The 24,002-nt window shown below is 46.0% G+C and overlaps 1 protein-coding gene and 1 long non-coding RNA gene across 11 annotated transcripts in view; one reads left to right on the top strand and one right to left on the bottom strand.

Annotated features, from left to right (window-relative positions):
* LAMA3 (laminin subunit alpha 3) overlaps positions 1–21,709 on the top strand; it is a 241,691-nt gene extending 219,982 nt beyond the window's left edge. For 2 of the 8 annotated variants that reach the window (XM_082355461.1, XM_082355462.1), the window contains 10 exons: positions 140–271; positions 1,095–1,248; positions 5,722–5,891; positions 9,884–10,067; positions 12,306–12,446; positions 14,627–14,786; positions 14,902–15,032; positions 16,813–16,927; positions 18,156–18,275; positions 19,034–21,709. In XM_082355461.1, coding sequence (XP_082211587.1) covers positions 140–271; positions 1,095–1,248; positions 5,722–5,891; positions 9,884–10,067; positions 12,306–12,446; positions 14,627–14,786; positions 14,902–15,032; positions 16,813–16,927; positions 18,156–18,275; positions 19,034–19,179 — 1,453 coding nt within the window. In that variant the 3' untranslated portion in view covers positions 19,180–21,709. Of the gene's footprint in view, positions 1–139; positions 272–1,094; positions 1,249–3,452; positions 3,635–5,721; positions 5,892–9,883; positions 10,068–12,305; positions 12,447–14,626; positions 14,787–14,901; positions 15,033–16,247; positions 16,783–16,812; positions 16,928–18,155; positions 18,276–19,033 lie in introns of those variants that run through there. The other 6 variants (XM_082355460.1, XM_082355465.1, XR_014234427.1 and 3 more) reach the window with 5 other exon arrangements.
* LOC309611297 lies at positions 4,461–22,122 on the bottom strand. Of its 3 annotated transcripts, XR_014234431.1 has the most exons (5): positions 22,035–22,122; positions 9,131–9,197; positions 6,028–7,622; positions 4,943–5,548; positions 4,461–4,593 (listed from the first exon to the last, which is right to left on the bottom strand). It is a non-coding gene; the product is annotated as an uncharacterized lncRNA (long non-coding RNA). The 3 variants fall into 3 exon arrangements; XR_014234430.1 differs by having other exon boundaries at positions 6,028–9,197; XR_014234432.1 differs by lacking the exon at positions 22,035–22,122 and having other exon boundaries at positions 6,028–9,872.
* Between the last annotated feature and the right edge of the window lie 1,880 nt (positions 22,123–24,002).

The following is a 24,002-nucleotide window of genomic DNA, read 5'->3' as shown; positions in this document are numbered from 1 at the left end:
CTCTTTAAAAATAGTTTAATGAGTTATTTCAGGTAAAAGATTTTGAGTCTGAATCAAAGACACTCAGTTGCCCCACCTGGCAAGAATCGTTTTCCCCAGCTGTTCTCACTCCTGTTTTGTTTTCCTCCTCTTTTTTTAGGCTCCGGCTCCTCATTGATGACCAGCCTCTGAAAAATAACCAAAGGCTGCCAGGCTTTTCAAATTCCCAGCAATCCTTGCGTCTGGGCGGGAGTTATTTTGAGGGCTGCATCAGCAATGTTTTCATCCAGAGGTGGGTGCCGTTTTCTGTGCGTGTACAGCTGATGAGAATGGCCTGCGACCCAGGGGACTTGTCGTGGCGGGCTGCACGCTGCTCTCATCCCGCTGACTTTCAAGATGCCCTCTTTGGCACGATCCACACATTAAAAGCAAACTAACTGAAAGCTTCTGGGCTCATCCTACCTCCGTAAGAGCAGCCTTGGAACACAACCTTGGAAAAGGTTTAATTAAAATTTACTTTCAGATTATGGCCCTTTTTAGATAAGAGCAAAACTCTCCCCTGGGCAGAAGGAGAGCCCAGGACTGGTCATGAGCCTTAGGCAGCCTGTTAGGAGCTTGTGAGCTGCCATCAGGGCTCAGCGATAATCATCAGATAAAGTAGATTTACCCGTGAGATTTTCCTACTGAAATGCAGTGAGATAAATCCTTCCACAAACTCACTTCTGAGGTTTCCTGTTGTTCACCGTCATTCTAGGTCATCCGGTGTCTGTGTTTGTCCTCTCTGCATATTTCATTTTCATATTTCTATGTGGCTCCCATTCCAAAGACCTATAATATTCTGGCTTTGCTGCAACACTGGCTGTTCAAGGCAATAAAAGTTTCCCAGGGCCTTCTGCTGGCGAGGCACGGTGCTGGATATTTAAGGGAAAGCAGAGGTGGGTACAGCACATTCTCATCCGCTATGAGCTTAGTATTTCCTCTAGATATCCTGTACGGGGAGGAGATGAAAGTTTACCCAGAAATCAGGACAGTAAGAATGTGTAGTTTTGAAACAAATCCTCCCTGCTAGTGCGTCTTCCTTGATATGTCAGCGTTCGTTTCTGCCCTCATTCCAGATTATCAGAGAGTCCCGAAGTCCTAGATTTGGCCAGTAAATCCACCAAGAGAGATGTGTCCCTGGGAGGCTGCAGTTTAAACGGATCACCTTTTCTAATGTTGCTTAAAGGGTCTACAAGGTTTAACAAAGCCAATACTTTCAATATCCACCAGGTGAGTATCAAAAAAACCTTACCCTGGGTTTTGCTTCTTTCCAGATGATTCTCATAAGAGAGTCCTGCCTCACCGGAGATGTTGGGGAGGAGGAGGGAGGGGAGGGAGGGATGTAGGTCACCTGATCCGGTGGTGGCCAGTGCCTCCAGGAATAATGGGTCATCAACAGTTGGATTACACCAAAAGATTAAAGTGGTTTTTGTTTTAGCTTTTATTTTGTATCTTGAACGTTTGACAATTTTTGCAGCCATAGAACAAATAGAACCTTGACTGCGGTTTCTCAATGTCTGCAGCTGATGTCTTGCTCTTTTGACACTTCTGTGTCTCCAGCAAGTACAACGATTGTCTCTAGGATACAGGGCTCATGACCCTTCTCCTGCCCACAGACACTCCTCTGCCTGCATCCTATGACAAGATATACACATGCCCCCAGGCCTTGCCAAGACCAGTGTGGCTTGACCTTGACTGCACATTAGAGACACCTGGGGAGATTTTAAAATCCCAGTGCTTGGGTTGCATTCCACTCAATTAAGTCAGATGCTCTTGGGGTAGGTCCAAGTGGCAGGAGTTTGTAAAGCTCCCCGGTGATTCTAGTGTGTAGAACTAAGAGAGGCTGAAAGGAAATGAAATTCCTTGTTTGGAGGAGTGGAAGCTTTGTCATACATTGAACACAGGGTTAGAACTTAAAAAATTCCTTGTTCTGCCTGAGGTCTACAATGTGACCTCCCCATATCTGAGGTTACAATTAATATGATTAATGGATAACACTGAATACCTCCAATGTGCCAGGTGCTACGCTGAGCTCTTTAAGTGGATTTTCTTACTAAATCCACACGTAACCGTATGGGAGAAGTACTATTACCAGCCACATCTCACAGAAAAGGATGCTGTGGCTTAGAAAGGTGAGCAGTTTGCCCAGGCTCCCCCAGATGGAAGGCAGAGTTGGAATTCAAACCCAGGCAGCCTGACCCCAAAGCCCAGGCCCTCTCGAGAGCAATGCACTTCCATTCAACCCACTTTTCACTTAACATCAATCACATGCTGCTCGTCTGCCACTATTTCTCCTGCTGCACAATGATTTGGGGAGATGAAGAGATAGTACATAAAAAGAAATGTTTTATGCTATTAAGAAGAAATATATTTCATAAATCCCAAAGGGTTGTCATTTTACTCTTAGGAAAAGAACGCCTTTAGACCTGCCCCCTCAGGAATGAAGTCATAGATTCATTTTTTTCCCTGTAAGACTGAGAGTTACTGAGAGATTAAATTAGCACAGTGATGGTGGAGATGGAGCGAAGGAATGGATTCAAAGCTATATAGAAGCTGGAATGTACCAGACTCATATAATAATTGAAGGTGGGCGGCAAGGGAGAGGTGGGAGTTAATATAATTCTGAGGCATCTGGATAGATGGAGAAGCCAGTTATGAAGAGATGAAAAGGACAAGCCTTTGGAGGGAACGAGAATGAGTGGAGTTTGTGGCATATTGAGTGACAGGTGCCTCAACCAGGTGGAAAGCTGGTGGGAGACTGTCAGGTGTCTCTGGGGGCCTCAGCAGAGAGAGTGAGACTGGGGCTATTGATGTGGGAGCCCCAGTGAATATACTGTGTTTAATGTTCTCCCTGTTCCGTGCATGCCCCCAGATTAGGTGGAATAAGACATTAATTCTGCCTCCAAAAGCCCAATAACAGAGACAAGGCAACCAAGCTTTGTGGTTAAGTACTGGATTTTGGTGTCAGACTTCCTGGCTTTATCACTTACTACGTGTGTGATCTTGAATGATTATCTAACCTCCCTGTGGGTCTATTTCCTGCAGCGTAAATGAGGATATAGAACAGTAATATCTCACGGTGTTGTGAGGGTTCAATGAGGTAATAAATATAAAATTCGTGGCACATGGTAGGCGTGCAATAACTATTAGCTGTTATCATTATTATACACACTAGTAACCTAAGTGAAAGGGACAAAACATGCTACAGGAGTGGTACACCAGGTATTTTCCTGCTACAGAGATCGGGGGGTTCCTCTGGAGGAGGTGATACATAGACTGGGTCTGGAGCATGGGTTGAGTTTAGATGAGTGAATGTTGTTGCTATGTGAGCAGAAGCCCAAAGCTGGGAGGCAGGGTGTGGTGGAACTCGCAGGTATAGATGCTTTGCATGCATTCTCTCTGATCTTCACAAGCCTTCACTCTCTCTCTTTCAGTTCCCACCACACCCCTATGAGAGCAGAATAGAATGCCAACTTTACACGTCAGGAAATTGAGTCTCAGAGAGGTTAAAAGAAAAATTTGCCCAAGAGCACCCAGTAAGTAAACTGTAGAGTCAGCATTGGAACTCAGGGCTACAGAATCCCAAAGAATGTGCTTTTCATAGTCACTTGCTCAGGGGGAGGTAAGCTCAGAGTCGCATGCTGCAGCCGGATCAGACAAGCCTCAGATGGCCTGATGTAATTTTGACATTTTTTCTGTAGTCAGTGTGAAGCCATTGAAAGGAGTGCTTTAAGCCATGTTTAAAGACTAATAAACTGGCAGCAGCCTATAGAATGGTTTGGCCTAGGAAAGTTCTACAGACGTGGCGTCAAACTGGCAAAGTACTGGAATGGTCCGGGCAAGACAGTCAGCAGCCTGACTTTGAGGTAGAGGGACTGGGAGTGAAAGGGAAGGAGTGGAAACAAAATATGTCCAGGAGATGAACAGTAGGACATGGAAACAGAGCACGTGCAACAGGCCGGGTAGGACGGTGTCCATGATGACCAAGGTGTGAGGCCTGGGTGCCTTGAAGGATGACGCTGCCATTAAGAGAATTAAGGAAGAGTTGGTATCAAGAGTGTCTATGAAAACTGTTCATCTTGATGTTACTGCTGCTGACACGCAGGAATCTTTCAGGGAGGGAGTGGGCCCCACTGGTGTGAGCCCCCGGCAGGAAGCTCCTGGAGGATACAGGTCTGGCTCTGGTTTTAAACAACTCACTTAACTTTCTGGTGATGGAACATCTCCACTCAGCAGATAACTGGTATTAAGTCTGCATCCCGAGCACCCTATCCAGGAATCTGGTCAGGTTGGAAAACCTGATCCTGAAGGAATCTGAATCTGTTAGGAAGACTTCAGCTGCTAGGGCTTAACCCTCTGTGGGGATCTATAGTGTCACATTAAGGGACAGCTTGAGGATGGGTGTGCTGCAGGCCTGGCCCGCGGGACTGGTCTCTGCTTCCCCACAGCCATCCTGGCTCCATCCCACACAGTTCGGGGCTACGGACAGGACGTTTCCTCACCAGGAGCACAGATCTGTGGCTTTCTCTCTCCTCTGGAAGGAAACGTTTCTCAGAGGCCCCGCCCCCTGACCACCTCTTTTTTTTTTTTTTTTTTTTAAAGGTTTTTTTTTTTTTTAATTTATTTTATTTATTTATTTTTGTATTTATTTTTGGCTGTGTCGGGTCTTCGTTTCTGTGTAAGGGCTTTCTCTAGTTGTGGCAAGTGGGGGCCACTCTTCATCGCGGTGCGCGGGCTTCTCACTATCGCGGCCTCTCTTGTTGTGGAGCACAGGCTCCAGATGCGCAGGCTCAGTAGTTGTGGCTCACGGGCCTAGTTGCTCCGCGGCATGTGGGATCTTCCCAGACCAGGGCTCGAACCCGTGTCCCCTGCGTTGGCAGGCAGATTCTCAACCACTGCACCACCAGGGAAGCCCGCTGACCACCTCTTAAGGCTCATTGGCCAGGAGGGTGTCACATGCTCGTTCCTGAACCAATCCCCAGCAGGGAGAATTCCCATCACTGGCTTCCATGAATGGAGAGCCCCACTGAGCCCTGAGCCCCATGGGAGGGACTGTGGACCCCTCATCAAAATCTGGGCTTTGCAGCAGAGAAAAGAGGGGGAAGGGCTGGAGAGTCTCAGTTCCTTCCAACAACTTTTCTAGTCTCATTTGATGTTTATTATGCTTGTTTTTTCTAGTCTCATTTGATGTTTATTATGCTTGTTTTTCTGCATTAAAACTCATTCCTGTTAAAAAGTTGAAAGCATCCAGGTCAGGACAGACTTCTGTGTGGGGGTCAACTCTGAGGAAAGTGGGGTCAGGCTGTGGTCCCCTCCTGTTCTCTGGGTTCTTTCACGGCCCTGCTGCTAAAGCCCAAGTGAATGGCCTGGAGGGGAGATGGCAGATTGGCGGCTCCAGGTCCACTGGCTGGCTGTGTGGGCCTCAGTGCTGCTGGCCATCTGCTGGCCCTCTGGAGGGACACTGTGCTTCTTCCGAAGCTCCGCGGAGGAGAGGTGTTCTGGGTACCCACTGGTCCCACGTATAGCAGACCTGTGTAGGATGGGACTAACATGCATCCTCCCCAAGGATGAATTCATCTCTATTGAATTCAGCTCTTAGGATCAAAAGTCAAGACTGAGCAAGGCACTTAGCAAGACAGGCATTTTCCAACTCTTTCCCCTGATAATCAGCTGTCCTGATTTTTTTGTTCCTCTCCCACACAGCCACTGCGTGACACACCAGCCGCCTCCCCAAGGAGCTTGAAGGTGAGGGGAGACGCCCAGTCTTGCCCACCACTTCCAGAGGCCCAGGCCAGCCGCGGAGCCCTCAGGTTTGGGGACAGTCCCACCAGCCACTTGCTATTCATGCTTCCCCAGGAGTTGCTGAAACCCAGGTATTATTTCATTTTCCTGCCCCAAGCCAGCTCAGAATCTGATTCTACCCTAGGGCAGGCTAGCCGGCACGACAGCAGGTACCTGCCACCAAAGAAGGGGGCACTACCACGTTTGCGAGAAGGGGTGCCGGCCTACCTGAGACACAGAGCCTGGTGGCCCGAGCCTGCTTCCTCCCCGCAACTGGGAGGCACCCGTGACACGTGCTGCTCAGAGGCTGAAACAATCAGCTCGGCTCTGGTTTAGAATTGACGGTGTTCTAAAAATAAGGCTGATATTTCTTTCCAAAAGTACTGTTTATTTCTATGATAAATCACCTTTCTTCTCCTGCATTCTACAGTTAGAGGAATATCATTCTTTTAGGAAGACTCGGTGCCAGATCCATCATTTTTAGAGAATACATTTGGATTTTTTGTGCTAACAAGTTGCATCTCTTTTGGGGAGGAGGGAATGAGCAGAGATATTAATTCTGTCAGAAAAAAAAAGTAGGAAAACAAGGCTTGTCATTTTCATGTGATTCGAAGGAGACATAAATAAAAAGGTGCCCAAAATTCCTTTACGACTTCTCTACAGAGGCAGAGTGGCCCAGGGGTCCAAAAGACCTGGCTTTAAGACCTTGGCTTTCAATCCACCCACTCAGCCACTTGCTGGCTGCGTGACCTCAGGCCACAGGCCAGTTCAGGTCCTGGGCATGCAGAGGTCAAGATGGGATCAGATGTGCAAGAGAGTTATTATTCCTGTGCAGAATAAAAGGGGGAGAGCAGAAGCTGGCAAGGAGAGCCTTCAGCTGAGACACAGGCCTGAGGCCTGTGAAAGGAGAGGGGAAGGCAGGCATGGGTGGGACGAGCGTCAGACAGCAGGGAAGCTCCAAGGGACTCAGGCAGGCCGGTGGGCATCACAAGCAAAGATCACCCCGTAGCAGAGTCCAGTGTTGGGCACGATGGCCCGGCTCTAGTTCTGCCGCTGAGCTCGGTGCTTGGCTGGGGGTCACCTGTGTGCCACCCTGGTTCTGAGAGCGTGGCAGCTGCGGGCTGCCAGGCCACCATGCCCCCGCCGCAGGGTCTCCTGAAGGGAACTCTGAGTGGCAGCTCCACGGCCGCCGCAGGCTGCTGTTCAACTTTTCTAAGCCTCAGCTTCCTCTCCATAAACTTGGCATAATTGTGCCTGACTCGCATGTTTTTGCAAATTGCTACACCTCTTCGAACCTCAATTTCCTCATCAGTTAAGTGGGGTTGATAATGTTTCCCTTGCAGGGAGGAGAGGCCATTGCTTGTAAGGAGCTGGCCCTTGGAGGCACGCTCAGTAAGCAAGTGCGTGATTCACAGGCAGGTGTGAAGGCCGGAAACGGGAGGGGCCGAGTTCTAAAGGAGACCCTCGGCCAGCTGCTGGCAACTCCAGTAGACCCATGGAAATTCGGGGGATCCCTGATTTGCCAAAACTGTGCTAGTCGGAGACAGACAGATGGCAGAAGCGGTGACCCTCTCAGCCCCTCCCGGGGCTGTTCCACTCCGCATCACTGCTCTGTTGGTCAAGCTGACCATAATGACAACAGTCTCCCTGCAGATGCTGCCCACGCTGTCCTCTTCCCGGCCTCCCCACCCCCCGGCCCCCCTGCCTCTGCCCTCCCCCTCCCTCCGTGGCCCCTTTCTTACATCTTCTCTCTCAGCACATTCACTGTGGTGAGTTATCCGGCTTCTTCTGATGATTCGACCCCAGCATCTTCCTGTCCAACACTGAATTATATATAATAAATGGAAAAAGTAACATTCTTAAAGGAAAGCGGGAAAAAAATAATCCTTAGTAAATATAATTTAAAAATTATTTTAGTCCCCAGTATTGTAGCAATCAGAGTATATTTTCAGGATGTTGCAGGATTTGGACTATTCTATTATTCTCATTCTGGTTTCTATTCTGGAAACTTTTGGCCTCTCCTGTAAAACCCTGTACCACTATTTTAACCTCTTGGTGAATGTATAAAAATGCTACTTTGCTCTCTGCCTTTCCCTCCTATCGTCCAGCAATAAAGACTCATAGCTACAGTGTCATATGCCAGGATTTAAAGCTACTGATGTCATTTTTGGGTGTTAGTCAGTTAGTCTTTTCTGAAAGAAAATTGCTTGAAGAAATAATTCTGGAAAGCAAATGTCAAGTCTAATAACCAAGCCCACATACGTAAAGTACATTCATTCTGTAGCAAGTTCTACTATCCTCCTTAAATTGGCTAACCCTCGTTCTCCAAACCTCCGCACTAATACACAGCTACACCAAGAGAAATACTGAGCCGTGTCACCATTGGGTTGGTTTAATTTCACAAATATAGATTTCTTTTGCATTCTGAAGAACTATACCCTCAAGGAAACTTGCAGATCTGAAGAATGAAAGTGCATGTCCGTGTTTGCTCAGCCTCACAGTATTAAAAAGCAAAGAGATGTAACAGTGTAATTATTTCTTCCACTTCCTGATTCTGCCTCCGCATTTTCCATTTGCCAGCATTTTCCATTTGCCATTTAATTCAATTCAGTAACTATTTCTTGAGGGCCTCCTGTGTATCATGCACTGGGTATACAGCTTTAAGCAGGATAGACCCCGTTCCTGCCCTCAGTCTGGTGTGCACTTGGACACAAACCACAAGGAATGGGTGATGACCGCCGTTTTTTTTTTTTTCTTTTTTTGGCTGCGCTACATGGCACGTGGAAACTTAGTTCCCCAACCAGGGATGGAACCCATGCCCCCTGCAGTGGTAGCGCAGCGTCTTAACCACTGGACCACCAGGGAAGTCCCTGATGATAGCCTATTGACACCCATATCTCCCATTACCTTTTCCCAGTACACTTTTAGGCACCCCCTCAGGGCACCTACACACCACAAACCACTCAAAGAATGAACCATCCATCACTGCGTTCCCAGTACCCACCATGGTGCCTTGTACATATGACCCATTCATTAAATATTTGTTGAATGAACGAATAAATGGATGGATGGATGGATGGATGGATGGATGTGAGTTTGCATAGAAAGTAAAGCTTGCTTAACCACACGTACCTATGATATGTAACCATCATGCAAAGGAATATTAACTTTCACTCTCTGCTTTTACTGCATGATGCTTGCTTAATTCCTGTTCCACCATAGACGAGGTATTAAGGTCCGAGAAACGTTAAGGGTAGGTGGGAGAAGGGTAGGTGGATCTGGACTTCTGTGCCACTGTGTTAAATATGTCTTACGGGAAGAAAATGCTTACCTGATGCTTAAATCAAATCCTTGTTATTCAAGTTGTCCCCCGACTTCTCCTCACAACTTTCCTCTCCCTGCATGTATACAAAGTAGAAAGCATATTCACTGGGTTTAACAATCAAGGCTGCTCGGTGAAATAAGCCAGTTGCAAAAAGACAAACACTGTGTGATTCCACTTCTATGAAGCACCTAGAATAGTTAAATTGATAGAGACAGAAAGCAGAATGGTGGTTACCAGGCGCTGGGGGGAGGAGAGAATGCAGAGTTGTTGTTTCATGTGTAGAGAGTTTCAGTTTTGCAAGGTGAAAAGAGTTCCAGAGATTGGCTGCACAACAATGTGAAGGTACTTAACACTACTGAACTGGACTCTTAAAAATGGTTAAGATGGTAAACTTTATGTTTGGTATATTTTTACCATAATTTTCTAAAATGTAGATTTTTTTTTTTTAAAGTAAGGCATCTTCCTTCTTGCCATGTGCTGGGACTTAATGCCACTAGCTGAGTTTGTCATAAAACTTCCTCTTATTTCCCAATATGGTAAGGAAATTATACAACAAAACTTTTACCAGTTGAAATACAATGGCTTTTAAAAATTCCCAAAGAGACAGGTCGTTTAATCAATCAGTGCCTTAGTTTATTCATTTAAATAATGAGGTTGTAGGGTTTTGCTTCTCACTGTCTCTCCCAGCTTTGGAGATTTGAAGAAACACTAAAAACCTCTTATTTTCCTTCTTTGCCTTTTGCTTTCTTTTCCCCACAGGTCACAGTTTGCCGTGGACTTGCAGACAACGGCGTCCAGAGGGCTCGTGTTTTACACAGGCACTAAGAACTCCTTTATGGCTCTTTACCTTTCGAAAGGACGTCTGGTCTTTGCACTGGGAGCAGGAGGGAAACAACTGAAGCTCAAAAGCAAAGAGAAGTGCAGTGACGGGAAGTGGCACACGGTGAGAGCTGGGGCTGCCCTAGAACCTCCGCTGGGGCCAAGTTCACTGCCGAGTAGCTGAAGACGGGAGTCTCAGCGTTCTTCCCGGCAAGAGGGCACAAGCACTGGGAGAGCTCATGTGGTCAGAGGCACCGAGCGCCCCAGCACCTCAGCCCCAGAGACTCCTGCACGTGCCATGTGTGGATGTCATCCTAAATGCCAAGACGGGCTTTCCTCCCTGCTTCTTTACCCGCCACCCCCAACCCCCCATGCACCTCCCTGGGCTGCACCACTCCCCTTGCCTATTCCCACCCTTTGCTCCCTGGACCATTTCTCTCCTTCAGGACAGTTTCCAGTCTCCAGGTCCCCTGTGAGTCTGGAATGCCTTCTCTGTAGCCCAGGTGTAAGCACCCACATCCCTAGCATCTCAGCTCTTGCCTGAAGGCATCCCAGGGTTAAAGAAATACAGTTTAAGGCGAGAAGGGACCTATGTATTTTTTTTTCTGACGAGGGAATTTGAACTCAGAAAACTTAAGTGACTTGACAAATTACATTCACTCAGTCATTCAACAAATGTGTAATAAGCTGCCATCCTGGAGCACATAAACAAAAAAATCCCCAATATAATGTCAGCTACTGCTTTGAGAAAACACTAAAGCAAGGTAAGGAAGTGGCCGAGTAGGGAGACTGTTTCAAATAGGGCAGTAAAAGAAGGCCTCCTCCAAAAGATGACAATCATATAAAGTTATAGGAAGGATTTCCAGGCAGAAGGAACAGCAAGTACAAAGACCCTAAGTTAGGAATTAGCTGAATGAACAGAACAGAAAGGATAAGAAGTGGGATTCAAGAGTGAGGCAGGGGGACTTCCCTGGTGGCACAGTGGTTAAGAATCTACCTGCCAATGCAGGGGACACGGGTTCGAGCCCTGGTCCAGGAAGATCCCACATGCTGTGGAGCAACTAAGCCCGTGCACCACAACTACTGAGACTGTGTTCTAGAGCCCGCGAGCCACCACTACTGAAGCTCATACGCCTAGAGCCCATGCTCTGCAGCAAGAGAAGCCACCGCAATGAGAAGCCAGTGCACTGCAATCAAGAGTAGCCCCCACTCGCCACAACTAGAGAAAGCCCATGCACAGCAACGAAGACCCAACGCAGCCAAAAATAAATAAATAAATTAAATAAATAAAAAAAGAGTGAGGCAGGCCCAGGTCATTAAGCATTGAAGGCCAAGGTGAGGATTTGGGATTTTATTCTGAGTCTCTCTGAAGCTTTTAGAGAGCGTTAGAGAAGCATTTAGAGAAGCTAAAAAAGGAGCGTTACACAAACAGATTGATATTTTCAAAACCCTCTTTAGCTAAAGTGTCTAAAAGGGAGTAAAAATAGAAGTAAGTAGACCAGATGGATGCTATTGCCTTTGGTTCAAGAGGCTGAGGTAGAGGGGGAGAGAGTAGACCACCCAGGATGTGTTCTAAAGGCAGAGCCAAGAGGGTTGGCTGATGGAAAGAGAGGAGTCAACATCAAGTCCTGTGATTTTGGGCCAGTGATTGGGTCAATAGTGGAATCTTTGCTGATAGGGAGAAGATGGGCAGGAGGTGGGTGTTGCTGGGCAAGAATGGGAACTCTGTTGTCAACATCCTGCGGTTGAGCTGCCTATCAGACATTCAAGCCCAGGTGTCAGTAGACAGTAGAGGCCAGAGGTCACAGCTGGACATCTACACTGGGGAGTCATCAGTGAATAGTCTCGTAGCCATGAGGTGGCAGAGTTCACACCAGAGCCCAGGGATCCTGACTTCTAGCAAAGAGTTTAAAATGCTTGATCCTCTTGTTGGAAGAGGAGTAGCCATTGGCCCGTTGCTCCAGGACCCCTGCTCAGAGGAGCATGTGACCTTCTCCCGTCTCAGCTCTGCACACTCCCTTCCTTCCTCTCTGTTGCATGGATGTATGTTCATTTATGATCCTTTGGTTCTTCAGTTATTTAGCTTTTGTATAAGTTTCCAGGCACTTATATATTTTTGTTCACTTTTGAGAAATCTTTTTTTTAGTTCATGTTTTAAGCTCACTCTGTTTAATATCTGACATAATCTCACAAAATGATGATGATGGTGGTGACAATACTATGGGGAAAACTCTCTGATTTTTCAAAGCTACTTGAAGGGACAGAAAAACTTAAAAAAAAAAATTTCCTGTGACCACTAATAAACTACAATGCCTGTTGTCAAAGGTAAGAATACGATTAACTTATTTTCTTTATCCTTAAGGTGGCATTTGGGCAAGATGGAGAAAGGGGGCGCTTGGTTGTGGATGGTCTGAGGGCCCGGGAGGGAAGTTTGCCCGGAAATTCCACCGTCAGCCTCAGAGCACCCGTTTACCTGGGATCGTCTCCATCAGGGAAACCAAAGGTAAATAGTTATGCTTCAGAGCCACAGATAAGAACACGTCACCCTATAAGCTTTATAGTTATACCATATATTCAAGGATATCAAAATACTTTAAATTATTTTAATAACTGAATCTGTATTTTAATGTTATTTGGTGACTAAAATAAAATTATCTCAAGAACCAAACTTGGGGAAAATTTGGGCTAAGGAGAAAGTCACAAGTCTGTCTGTCCCCAAGAAGGAAGGGTGCGTACCAGGATTTGTCAGGTTCAAAGGCTCCGATGGGGCCGTGGCCCCAGGGTGGTGTTCTGTGGGTGCCCTCCCCCTGTCTTCTCCACGTGGCCAGAGTGCTCACTGCACCTGATTACTTGGGGTGGCTGAACGCCCCCGTCACTCTTCTCCCAGATTTGCCTTTTTTGCCCACAAAGTGAAGATGGCCCGTCAACAGCTCCGGCCCAGGAACTGTCCTCCTCCAAATGTGCTGCCAGGCGCTGAGCCCCTCCTGCCCCTTCCCACTCCACTGGTGCCCATTCTGGTGTGATGTGTGCTAGCAGCTCGGGGGAAGGGCCGAGACTCAAATCTGAGCCAGAAATGGACGTAATCAAAGCAGGTCACTTCTGCCAGCGTGGATTCTAGGGGGTCAGGCTAACCTGGCCTTGACCTTGGTGTCTCCACAGGGCTCAGCCTGGCCCACTTGAGTTCTGCACTGTGGTTTGGGCCAAAGCCCCAGCAAGTCAAAGTACTGTTTTACTTTGTTGTATATAATAACTTTTATATATGTATCATAAATAATATATAACATAATATAGTATATGTATTATGGTATCTAATACATATATAACATATTAATAATTGCTAAAGAGGATACTCAATGTTTGCTTTTCTGCAACCTCTGTACCTTTTTCCCTCTCAGAGAAATCACAGGATGGGGTAGTGATTCAGGGGCACAATTTGGGTGCTCTTTTGACTCTGGTAAATCACACTCAACATCCTAAAATCTGAGACAATCAGTAGCACCCCATTTACAACATCCTTTACAAGCAAGGTCCTATTCGCAGCCTTCCTTCAACCTGAGGGTGCAAACCACTGGAATACCCTCCTCCATAGCCTTTCAAAGGGTGGGCAACATCCAATCAACCAGTGGCTGCCTCCAAATACCAAAACATACAGCCAGTCTTTGGTGATTCCGTGTTAGGTTATGGCCTGAAGTGGAGAGCCTGGGCATGGTGTCAGATACAGACTCTTTGTTATACATGATGGCAAATCTGAAGAAACTAACATTTCATAGGGGGCCCAATCAGTACTTTGTTGTTGACGCTGACACCACATGCATCTATAATACCACTAGATTCCCTTAAAATTATCATGTCTTGCATCCGTCGTGTAGGATTCCACAGTCCTAAAGGCATTTACTCCATAAGACAGTAGAGGGATTTTATTCAGTGATTTATTAACTTTTTTGAGAATTTCATGAAAGTTATAGCCCCTTTCTCCAGGAAAATACACAGACATCTGGTATATAATTTAAGGGATCAGAGAACCCCAGAAGCTCATCCCTGAGCCCCAGGTGAGGAACCCTTGTTTCAGGCCAGCTTTAGGCAGCCATGGGGGCTTCACACAAGCCCCCTGATCCTGCACCCTGTGTCTGATCTTAACCCTGTGGCATTCGTGATTTGTTGATGGTGCACTGGGCCCAACAGTGTGGGGAGCTTTTTTACACTTCATTATTTTAGGAATGTTTTGGGCCTCTTTTTTCAGCCAGCAGCCCTGCATTAAGCTATCACATGGGCTCATGAAACCCTAAGAAGTATTTTGTACCTGCAAAGAGACGGTGAGATCTGTGAACAGCAAGGTGGAAATTTCCCCTGTTGCAGCTCTGACTGTGGCCCAGGGTCAAGTCACCCTCTGTATTCTTGTTTCCACGCTAGGTAGCCATCTCCACTGCCCCTGCCCCTGCCCTTGGTTTGGTGGCACCTTCAAACTTCGACCACCCACCAAGCACCTGGTATCTGGGTTTTTTGGCACCGTGGAGGGAGCCAAAATGGAGACAGTCAAGCCCACCTGACTCTTGGAAGCAGGATGGATGAATCCCCCTCCTTCCTCCTTTTTGGGACACCTGCCCCTGCCCTTAACCTTGGCTGAGCATGGATTTCTGGGAGTTGTGGGAAATACAGTTTGCTTTCACTTCTGCTTGGTTGCAGACCCTCCCCCAAAACAGCTTTGTGGGGTGCCTGAGGAACTTTCAGTTGGATTTGAAACCCCTGGACACCGCTTCTGCAAGCTTTGGGGTGTCTCCCTGCTTGGATGGCTCTTTGGAGAAAGGCGTCTATTTTTCTCAAGAAGGAGGTCATGTCATCCTAGGTAAGGAGCAGTTTGGAAGACTTTATATCTTTATAGCTTTGATTCTGAAGAACTCTTATCCTTTTTTTGGAATTATGATGTTTAAACTATTATTTGTTTATTTTTGTTTTGAAAGCTAACTCCGTGCTTTTGGGGCCAGAATTTAAGCTTGTTTTCAGCATTCGCCCGAGAAGTCTCACTGGAATTCTAATTCACATCGGAAGTCAACCCGGGGAGCACTTATGTGTTTATATGGAGTCAGGAAAGGTGTGTAGCTGTCGGATGACATGGGAAGGGTGTGTGAATTTATATTAGAACCAGATTCCACTTCTGGAGACCATGGTAGGTGGAGTTATGGTAGAGAGTAGAATCCAATCTTGTATTTAAGAGGCCTGACTTCAGGGCTAACTTACCCTTTTCCTTAAGTAATTTGGTCATCATGTTTTCTGTTCTTCATCTTTAAAATTGGGCAAATTCAAACAAGCTGGGCTGAATTCCAGCTCCACCACTTATTTATAGGGCCCTCGGGAAGTTACCTAACCTCTCTCAGACTCAATTTCTTTATCTTTAAAATGTGGAGAATGAGGCTTATATTTAAGGGCTTTTGTCAAGAGAAGAGAAGCTGCCGTATACTCAATAAATGTTCATTTTTCTCACCTCCCCTTCACCATTGTCACACCTCTACTTTTATTCATAAGGGCAGCACCAGAATTCATGGGATGGATTTTCTCACCAGCCATCTACACCATGTCACACCCATGCCCATGCCCCGCATCTGCTGGGTCAGTTTCAGATTCCCCTTATCCTCTCTACACAGCTCACCAAGCCCTTCTGGTCCCTGCAGCCAAGTTGGCCACAGGGTCTCCACCCAGCCTTCCTTTAGCTTTTCACGGCTTCCTTCTTCAGCCATGTGCTTTTGCTGCTCCGTCTTTCCCATTGCTCACAGGCCTACTCAATACCTTATGTTCACCACCCACTTTTAATCTCTTTCCTTTTCAAAACAATCTCTTTCAAACCAAATCCTTCCAGGAAGCCTCTCTTAGTTAAGGCCTTAAAGCAAAGATTGATAATATAGCATTTTCTTTTACCTTCATCCTTCCAGTTTATTGAATGTGAGGGAAAACTCTCAGAATAAAATACAGTAGTCAAAACTCTTGGACACTTTTTATTTAAGTTACAGCTTTTAGTCTGAGCAGGCCTCTTGCGGGCCCGAGAAGCAAGGAACTACGCTTAACGGTGGTTCAGACAAAGCTGGCTTTTCAGGGGAGGGGTTGGGGAGCATCTTTGGTGAGAGCTTCTGGATAGGAAATAACCCCCCCCAAAACGAAATCAAGACCTGATAACCTTCCTAACAGCCGTGACACTGTTTAGCTTGAAAATTGCCTGAGAAAAGGCTGCACTGTCTGCTTACATGCAAATTAGATGTAAATTATTTATCAACATGCTTATTTTAGTCCTCTCATTTCATTGACCTTGATTCAGGCCCTGGAGAATCCTGGCCCAAAGTGGGAATGCGGGATTCTGCACAACAGCACGTTGAGTGCCTGACCCCTGACACGTGCCCAGTGCAAACTCAGTCAGTCAGCTTGCTGAATTCCTTGGACGAGAACCCTCTTTAAGTCCTGCGTTCATGGAATTATTATAATTGGCTGCTCCTTGCAGCCGGGTGTAGGCCTCAGCCAACGTTTTTGCCTCCCAAATTGTACACATCCTCCTAAACAGAGCTACTGTCACATGCTAATAACTAAGGCAGATCTTCAATGCCAATCAGTAACCTTTGAGTCGGGCCTGATGGGACCTGGGTAGGGAGTCAGTGGGAAAGGCTCCTTACCTTTGGCAGTACCTTCAGGCCAGGCCCTGGGTTTGCAGCTCGCTTGCCTGGAAAGGGGTGCAACAGAGAGATTCTTGCAAAGCCTTAGTCCCTTTATGGTCACTTGGTGCAGGAGGGTGTACCCATATTTCAAGTGCTCCTGGGCGGTCAGGGTGCAAGGGCTGGGAAGGGAAGATGGCAGGAAGTGGGCTCCGCCTGCCTTTCTGAAGGAAATAGGGAAATGCATGTGTGTTCCAGGTCACGGCCTCTGTGAGCAGTGAGGCAGGTGAGATCCTGACATCGGTCACACCAAAGCAATCTCTGTGTGATGGACAGTGGCACTCAGTGACAGGTATGACGTCCAGTAGCCTATTGTTCACAGACTGAAACAGTCTCCCTTTCCATCTGGACTCGAACATCCCAAACGCTCCCTCAGTTCATCCATCCATTAGCGTCTGACCAGGGTCAGCCCACCAGGTTAAGGTGCTGGGAACATGTCTATTCTCAACTCCAGTTGTATTTATATAATTCATGGCTCCAGTTCTCCATAACACACTGAGTTTTTTTTGGAACCCAGCAAACTGATAAGCTATGTTTGTTTTCAAGGTAGCATAACATTGTGATTGAGATTTTGGCTCTGAAGTCAAAGAGAACAGAGGTCAGGTCTCAGTTCCAGCCGTGTGAGACCTTGGGCAAGCTACTTAATTTCTCTTTATCTTCAGTTTTCTCATCTGTACAATGGAGGTAAAAATAGTGTACACTTCCCAGGGTTGTGAAAATTAATGGGATAATGTGTGTGAAGTGCTTAGCAGGGTCCAATATGTACTAAGTGCTCAGTAAATGTTTGCTCTTACTATCGGTAAAGTTCATTGTTGGGTTATTTTTTTCAACAACATTTGATATTAATGCCAACGATTTAGACAAACCACTTGACGGGGAACAGGCATAACCTCTCAAGTCGAATCTGCTATTTTATGAATAACTTGAGCATATAAGTTTGGAGATACATTAACCTGTATTGGCTAAAATATCTTTTGTTAAAAGTAGCCTCTTCCTGGCTAATTTGAAAGCTAACTGCATTGCAGTTGGTTAAGATTGTTGACACTGGAGGAGTTTTATTTGGAGGGTCAAAAGCCACTGTCTTTGGAGTCCGTTTTCAGCAGTCAGTCAGTGTCTTCTTGGAAAGAACCAGAGATCATGTGAAATAAGCACTGGCCTCTGGAGACAGGAAACCAGGGCTTGAATCCCAACTTGTTTAATTTCTAACCAAGCCATGTTGCCAATCTCCTCAATGACTGAGGGTCACAGTCTCTTATCTGAGAAACGAGAGCGATGATATCTTCCTCACAGATTCATTTTAAGGATTAGATTCTGTAATATATGTGGAAGCACCTAAACAGCACCTGGTGGGGAGAAATTCATTGAATTTGTGTTTAGGTTGGTGGAATTCCTGCAAGCCGCGCTCCCTCGGGTCCAACAGGAGTGAGTGAGAAAGAAGCCGATGATGGTGCACGGTGTAGACACTATACAGTGGGCAGGGCTCTCAGGTGATAGACCTGACCTGCTTTCTTTCCCTGCAGTCACCATAAAACAGCACATCCTGCACCTGAAACTGGACGCAGACTATAGTTCCACCGCTGGACGGCACCCCGTCCCCACTGCCTGCACGCAGGAGCACCTGCACATTGGAGGTGTCCCAGGTAACCCCTGTGCTGACTTCTACACCCGTGTTGTCCCACGTCAACTCTTAACATCTCCATCTTAACCCGTGGGTGGGGGCATCACATTTGTTGGGTTATCAGCAGGGCAGCCGTTGGCTGGACCGTGTAGACAGTGAGACTCTTTCTCCAGCTTGTGGGGAAACCTGACGGCCAGCCACAGAACGTTTCCCAGCAGCCCAGGCCACGTGGCTGCCGCTTTCTCTTGTCCCAAGCCTATCGTTTATAAGCCTCTCCTAAGAGGCTGCATGAACCTAGAAGCCTGATATCACAAAGAATCAGAAAAGGGCCTGAGAAACTGGTCTCTCCCCTCCAGGCACTTAGTTTTGGTGACTTAATTAAGCTTTGTGGAGCCAGAATGGGGGAATCAGGCAGGGTGAGATGGAGTCAAGTTCAAGACTGGAATTTTGCCTGGAAAGAGCCTTGTCAGCCTTCATTGTTTCATGTGCCTCCAAATGGTCTGGTGGTTAATTTTATGGGTCTTCCATGACCCATGAAAAGCACTAGAGTTCAGAGTCATTATCTATTGGTTAGGGCTGTGGAATCTCCTCCTCTGAAGGACGTGCAGAGTAGCCTTGTGGCTGACCTTTCACAGCAAGGGGGTGTGCTGGGTGCCTGCTTAAAGCAGGAGAGGACTGAGAGCCCGGGTCCCTTTAGCTCTAATAAGACCGTTTCTTAACGGAGTGCGTTCACTTGACAGTATGAATGAGCCGTCAAATGCCTCTCCTTTTGTCTTGCAGCTCATTTGAAAACCCTGAAGCTTCCCACGTGGAAATCCTTTTTTGGCTGCCTGAAGAATATTCAAGTCAACCACATTCCTGTCCCTGTCACTGAAGCCGCAGAAGTTCGGGGGACTGTCAGTCTGAATGGCTGTCCTGGCCACTAACACAAACCTATCACAAGGCAAGGAAGTTCACCTCGGGAAGCATTGATTACCCAACGCCCCTCCCTCTCCCCTCTCAGGGTCGTTCTTGACTTAAGACACCATCCCAATGGGTTTATTAGCAAATCTCATTTTTAATTCCAGCCACACATACCCATCATTTTGGCATTCAGCGCTACATATATATTTTACATAAAAATCCCATTTCTTGAAGAGGATGAACAAATCCTTACATGCTTCTGGTAATATCATTTTCCACTAAAAGTTTGATGTCTTTTAAAGAACACTATTTTCCACTTGTTAAAAAAAATAAGTATCTTTCAAAGCACTTTAAAAATACAAAAATTTTACATGTGTTAAGATGTTATAATTTATGGGTTTAAATAAATGCAGTGTACTCTTCAAATTATGATGTTTTATTAACATAAAACGATTGGCTTGCTGGTCATTTTTAACTGTATTAATTCTTCAGCACCTGTTCAATGTGCTACGTACAATGCAGTTTTCTACAAATAATTACCAAGCACATGCTGGTGAGGTACTGTGTGTGCTCAATGTTGGATCTACAGTCAAGGAATATGCAATCCAAACGGGGAGACACATACTATTCATAAAATAGTAAGTAACAAACTGAATAAATGAACCTGTAACTCCACTTGGCTTCCCACGTACAGTCTGCTACCAACCAAGTCTAGATTATGATTATCAATTCCTTGAGGGCAAAAACTGTCTCGTAGAGGAGCTGAGATGGATGTACTGTATATACTATAATTAAAGCTTTGCATGAGAAGCTAACAGAAGTCAATGGGAAGTAGGAATCTAGTTTTATCTACAAAATAATGAACCATGTACTAGACCAATATTATTACCCAGCACCACTCTCACTAACAAAGAAGGCTATGCAAGCACTTCGGTATCTCCTACATAGTATTTGCTCATCAGGATTAAAACAACAATTCTAAAATTTAGATATAGTAATCCTATGTGGTATCCTTACAGCTACCTGCCCTCCACCTCTGAAACTGAGGCACGTTCCCTTCAAGCCAGTGCTCTTTTATGACCCTCACGCTGCAGTCCCGTGGGCATGCTTTCTACCTGCCATACCTATGCAAACATGAACCGTTCTCCTGGAGAGGTAGCAAGGTCCCCATCACAGGGGGTATTCAACAGAGGCTGGCTGGTGGGCTTTAGGATGCTATGCTGGGTCAGAGGTTGAATTTCATGACCTTAAGTCATGTGCTTTCCAAAAACATTGATTTTCAAATGAAAATTCAACCAGGTGATGACCACCGAGACGCTGAGTCTGCGTGAAGAACATCCATTTCACCTGCCTTTGGCAGGTCTACACTAAATGGCTGATTCTCTCTTCTGGGTTCCTGGTGTTGACTTAAGTGAATCTACAAAGTTATTCATTAGTACTTCCCGGATTCATTTTAAAGGGGCAGTTAAGTCTTCATTAATACCACTGCTCTTCCCTCCATTTTGTGGTAGCTGAAAGAGCAGCTGTCCATCTGCATTTGCTGAATATAATCCCAGCCACCGTAAGGCAGCAGAGGGTGTCACAGATGGAGTTAGAGACCCAGAGCCCTCAGCTTGGCTCTTCTCAGACTGTAAATGTCTGTTCTCTGAAAGGAATGCTACAGCCCCTCACCTGGACCATCACGGGAATTACGTGTAAACCGGGAAGCGCATATAAATATCATCGCTATTATCTTCCTCCTGGCTCACAGCCTGTCACAAATTGGACTGACCTTGGGGTGAGAGCCTTAGGGGTCAGCAGGATCACCGGTGGTTGGCCTTGACCTGTTCATGACGTCTCCACAGTTGGTGTCATTCTGGTTCAGGCGAGTGGGGCCTGGACTGTGAGAAAATCAACTCACATCTCCCGAGGTGACAGTCACTTCAGGGGCACCCAGTGACTATGGAGCAATTGTGTGCCTTCATGGGCTCCCTCCTTCACCTCTTGACCTCATTCCTCAGGATGTAGGGCTGTTGGGTTTTTGCCACACTCATGATAACCCCATGTCAGAGGACAGCGGCCCCGGGCAAGACATGCCGACCTTCCCATCCTCCCAGAAAGGAAGTCACCTCACTTCCCCACAGAGAACTCTGAGTCAGTGCCTTTCTCTCTCCCACCAACCCTGCCCAGTGCTGCCCTGCAAAGAACCCCAAACCCCAACTTCTGCCATTCCCACCACATTCACTGCCCTCTCTTCCAGCTCCCCAGTTCTCTTTTTACTAATTCCAACTTTGGGTGGGTCCATGCTAGCCCCAGAAAGGCCAGATTCTCTCTCAGGAATGAGAACTTAAAGCCAGCATATGAGTGGAACCATTTTCAAATAACATTATGATATTGAATACAAATGGTATAAATATTGGTTATAGAAAAATTATAAAATCACCCATAATCTCCTCACTCAGAATTCTATTTGAATTTGGTTATATGTCTGTTATTCGATTCTAAATGCATGTATATTTCCTTACAAAATGACAATTATACTGTAAATATTATTTTTTATGTTTTTTAAAACTATATGGTGTTTCCCAAGTCTTTGTGGAACATTCCATCAGATGAATTTATTGTAATATATTTAACCAACCTCCAATTATTAGGCAACTGGGTCGTTTCAAATTTTTGCAATTATAAGCAACACCAGAGTGAATAAGTCCTGGAATGTAAACTTACTTATTTTCTTAGGATAAATTCTTAGAAGTAAAACTACTAAGTCAAAATACATGAACCTTTTTATCTTTGTTGCTAGCTATTGTCAAATTGCTTCCTAAAAGGTTCTATCCCCTTACATTCAAATCTTTTTTTAACTGACTTTAGCCCCTGACATCACTAAATATAAACTCACCAAGATCAGCTCATGGTCTTCAAAACAGGGAGCAGTGTTTGGATCAAGTCAGCTCACAGGGATCCACCATGCTCCAGGCTCGTCTGAGCCAAATGCACACCACCTGGAAATGCAGGGGCAGCTGATGGGCTTTGATGGGTGATTCCGCAAAACGCCTTAAGGGAGGGAGCAGTTCAGTCCTTCTGGAAAGGAGCAAGGCACTCCTCGGAGGCTCGGAAGAGTGGAATGTGCTCCCTGAGCAGCCGCCAAACCTCAGCTGTAGCAGCTTCTTCCTCCTCCAGCTTGTAAGTTTGCTTTCTTTGTGATTGAAACGTTCCTAAGGATTTGCTCAGGCAAAATTTCCAGGGCAAAAGCTCAAGTACCCATCCCTCCCATCACCCTGTCCCCCAGTAGAAATCCAAAACAGGAACTCGTTTTTCTTAACATGAGTGATTATGGTAATAACAGGGGTGGTAGGTGACAGGTGTGTCATGTTTCCAGTTTCTTAATTTGCCAAACAATATAACTTCTCAGCATAAAAATTCTAGCATAATGTCCGCATGCCTTTGTATGGAAAGCAGAGACAGAATTGGAATATCCCTGTTAATCATTCTCAGAGTGAGAAACAATTATTCTCCCAGAGTAAAGGGCAGGGTCCTGAGATGATGAATACTATTTACTGAAAATGCTTTTTTTCTCCTTTGCTCATGAAGACTTCTATGACCCCAGAATGTAAAGTGTACCTTTCCATTGCCAGAAGGTTTTATTTCCCATAAATTTTGAATGTGTGGTTCATTTTGCTCTACATTTGAGTCCTTGATAAAATGAGACGTGGGAGTTTCAGGGGGGAAAGGCTGGAACTTTCAGTCTTCATGAATGCACCTGATAGCACAGCACACACTTACTGATTAAACCACCCCTGGCTCAAAAGGCTTTTGCTAATTAATCAGTAACGAGTCGTTTCATACTCAGGGAGCATGCATTCCTGGACAGTTATAATGGAGCTGGGTGTCTGGTGATGTAGCTTGGTGTGTTGTCCATTCCAAAGGCAAATCTCAGTAGGAATTTAGTATTCCTACAGGAAATATGCTTCCTCAGAAATAAAGTCTATATTCTGGAAAATAAGTGACTGCGTTATCTAGCATGCAACTGCAGTGCTGTCAACAAAATGAGATCCTTAATGTCATGTTTTTGCAATGTCCTTGGTGAGGGAGAAGCCCCTGACAGGGAAGAAAGCGTCTCATGGGACTTGAGGGCAGCTTCCTGGACCAAAAAGTCCAGCTGCTGCTGTGATAGCTCCTGACAAGGCCAGACCCCAGAAGGATTTGTCTCCTGCTCCACTGTTCCCTTGTCATCCATCTCGTCCTACTTCCCCTCCATAAGAGCAAAGCCCCTCAGGAAAGCCACCTCCACCTTCAGGAAAAACCTTTGGTCTTGGAAATCACTTGGCTCTGAGCTACTTCTCGTTCCCTTGGTCCTATCATTTCAGTTGCATTTCAAGCATGCAAGCTTTTTGTCATGTGGTTTCGAATATTCTAGAAGTTTGAGGGACAAAAAATTAAGTCTTTTACTTCAGAGGTCTTCTCTGAGAGTTAACTGAGATGATAGATGTAAAAATGTTGGGAGAATATCATTGTTAATTTTACCACTGTTAAGAACACTGTAAAACATGGAGCAGAGGTATCCAAAGTTGGTACTTCCTTATGGCTTTAGTTACTCTAGGAGAGGAATTCAAATGTCTAAAAGCATGAAAGCCGGGGTGCCTCTGAGAAAGCACTGACCCCGAGTGGGGTGATGGTACCTCATTGTGTCCAGGTCTTCCTGAAAACAGGTTACCATCTCCCATCTGCTCAACAGGCTACTGTCTTTACTCCAGTCCCATTTCTTGTCCCCTAACTTGGACAAGTGTCTCCTGCCTTTAACCTTTATCTTAATCAGCTAGAGTTTCCATAACAAAACACCACAGACTGGGTGGCTTAAACAACAGAA

This window comes from Balaenoptera borealis (assembly GCF_965194805.1).
Source record: "Balaenoptera borealis genome assembly, chromosome: 14".
NCBI lineage: Eukaryota > Metazoa > Chordata > Mammalia > Artiodactyla > Balaenopteridae > Balaenoptera > Balaenoptera borealis.
Note: the sequence above shows the minus strand (reverse complement) of the source record. Positions and strands in the feature narration are given on the sequence as shown.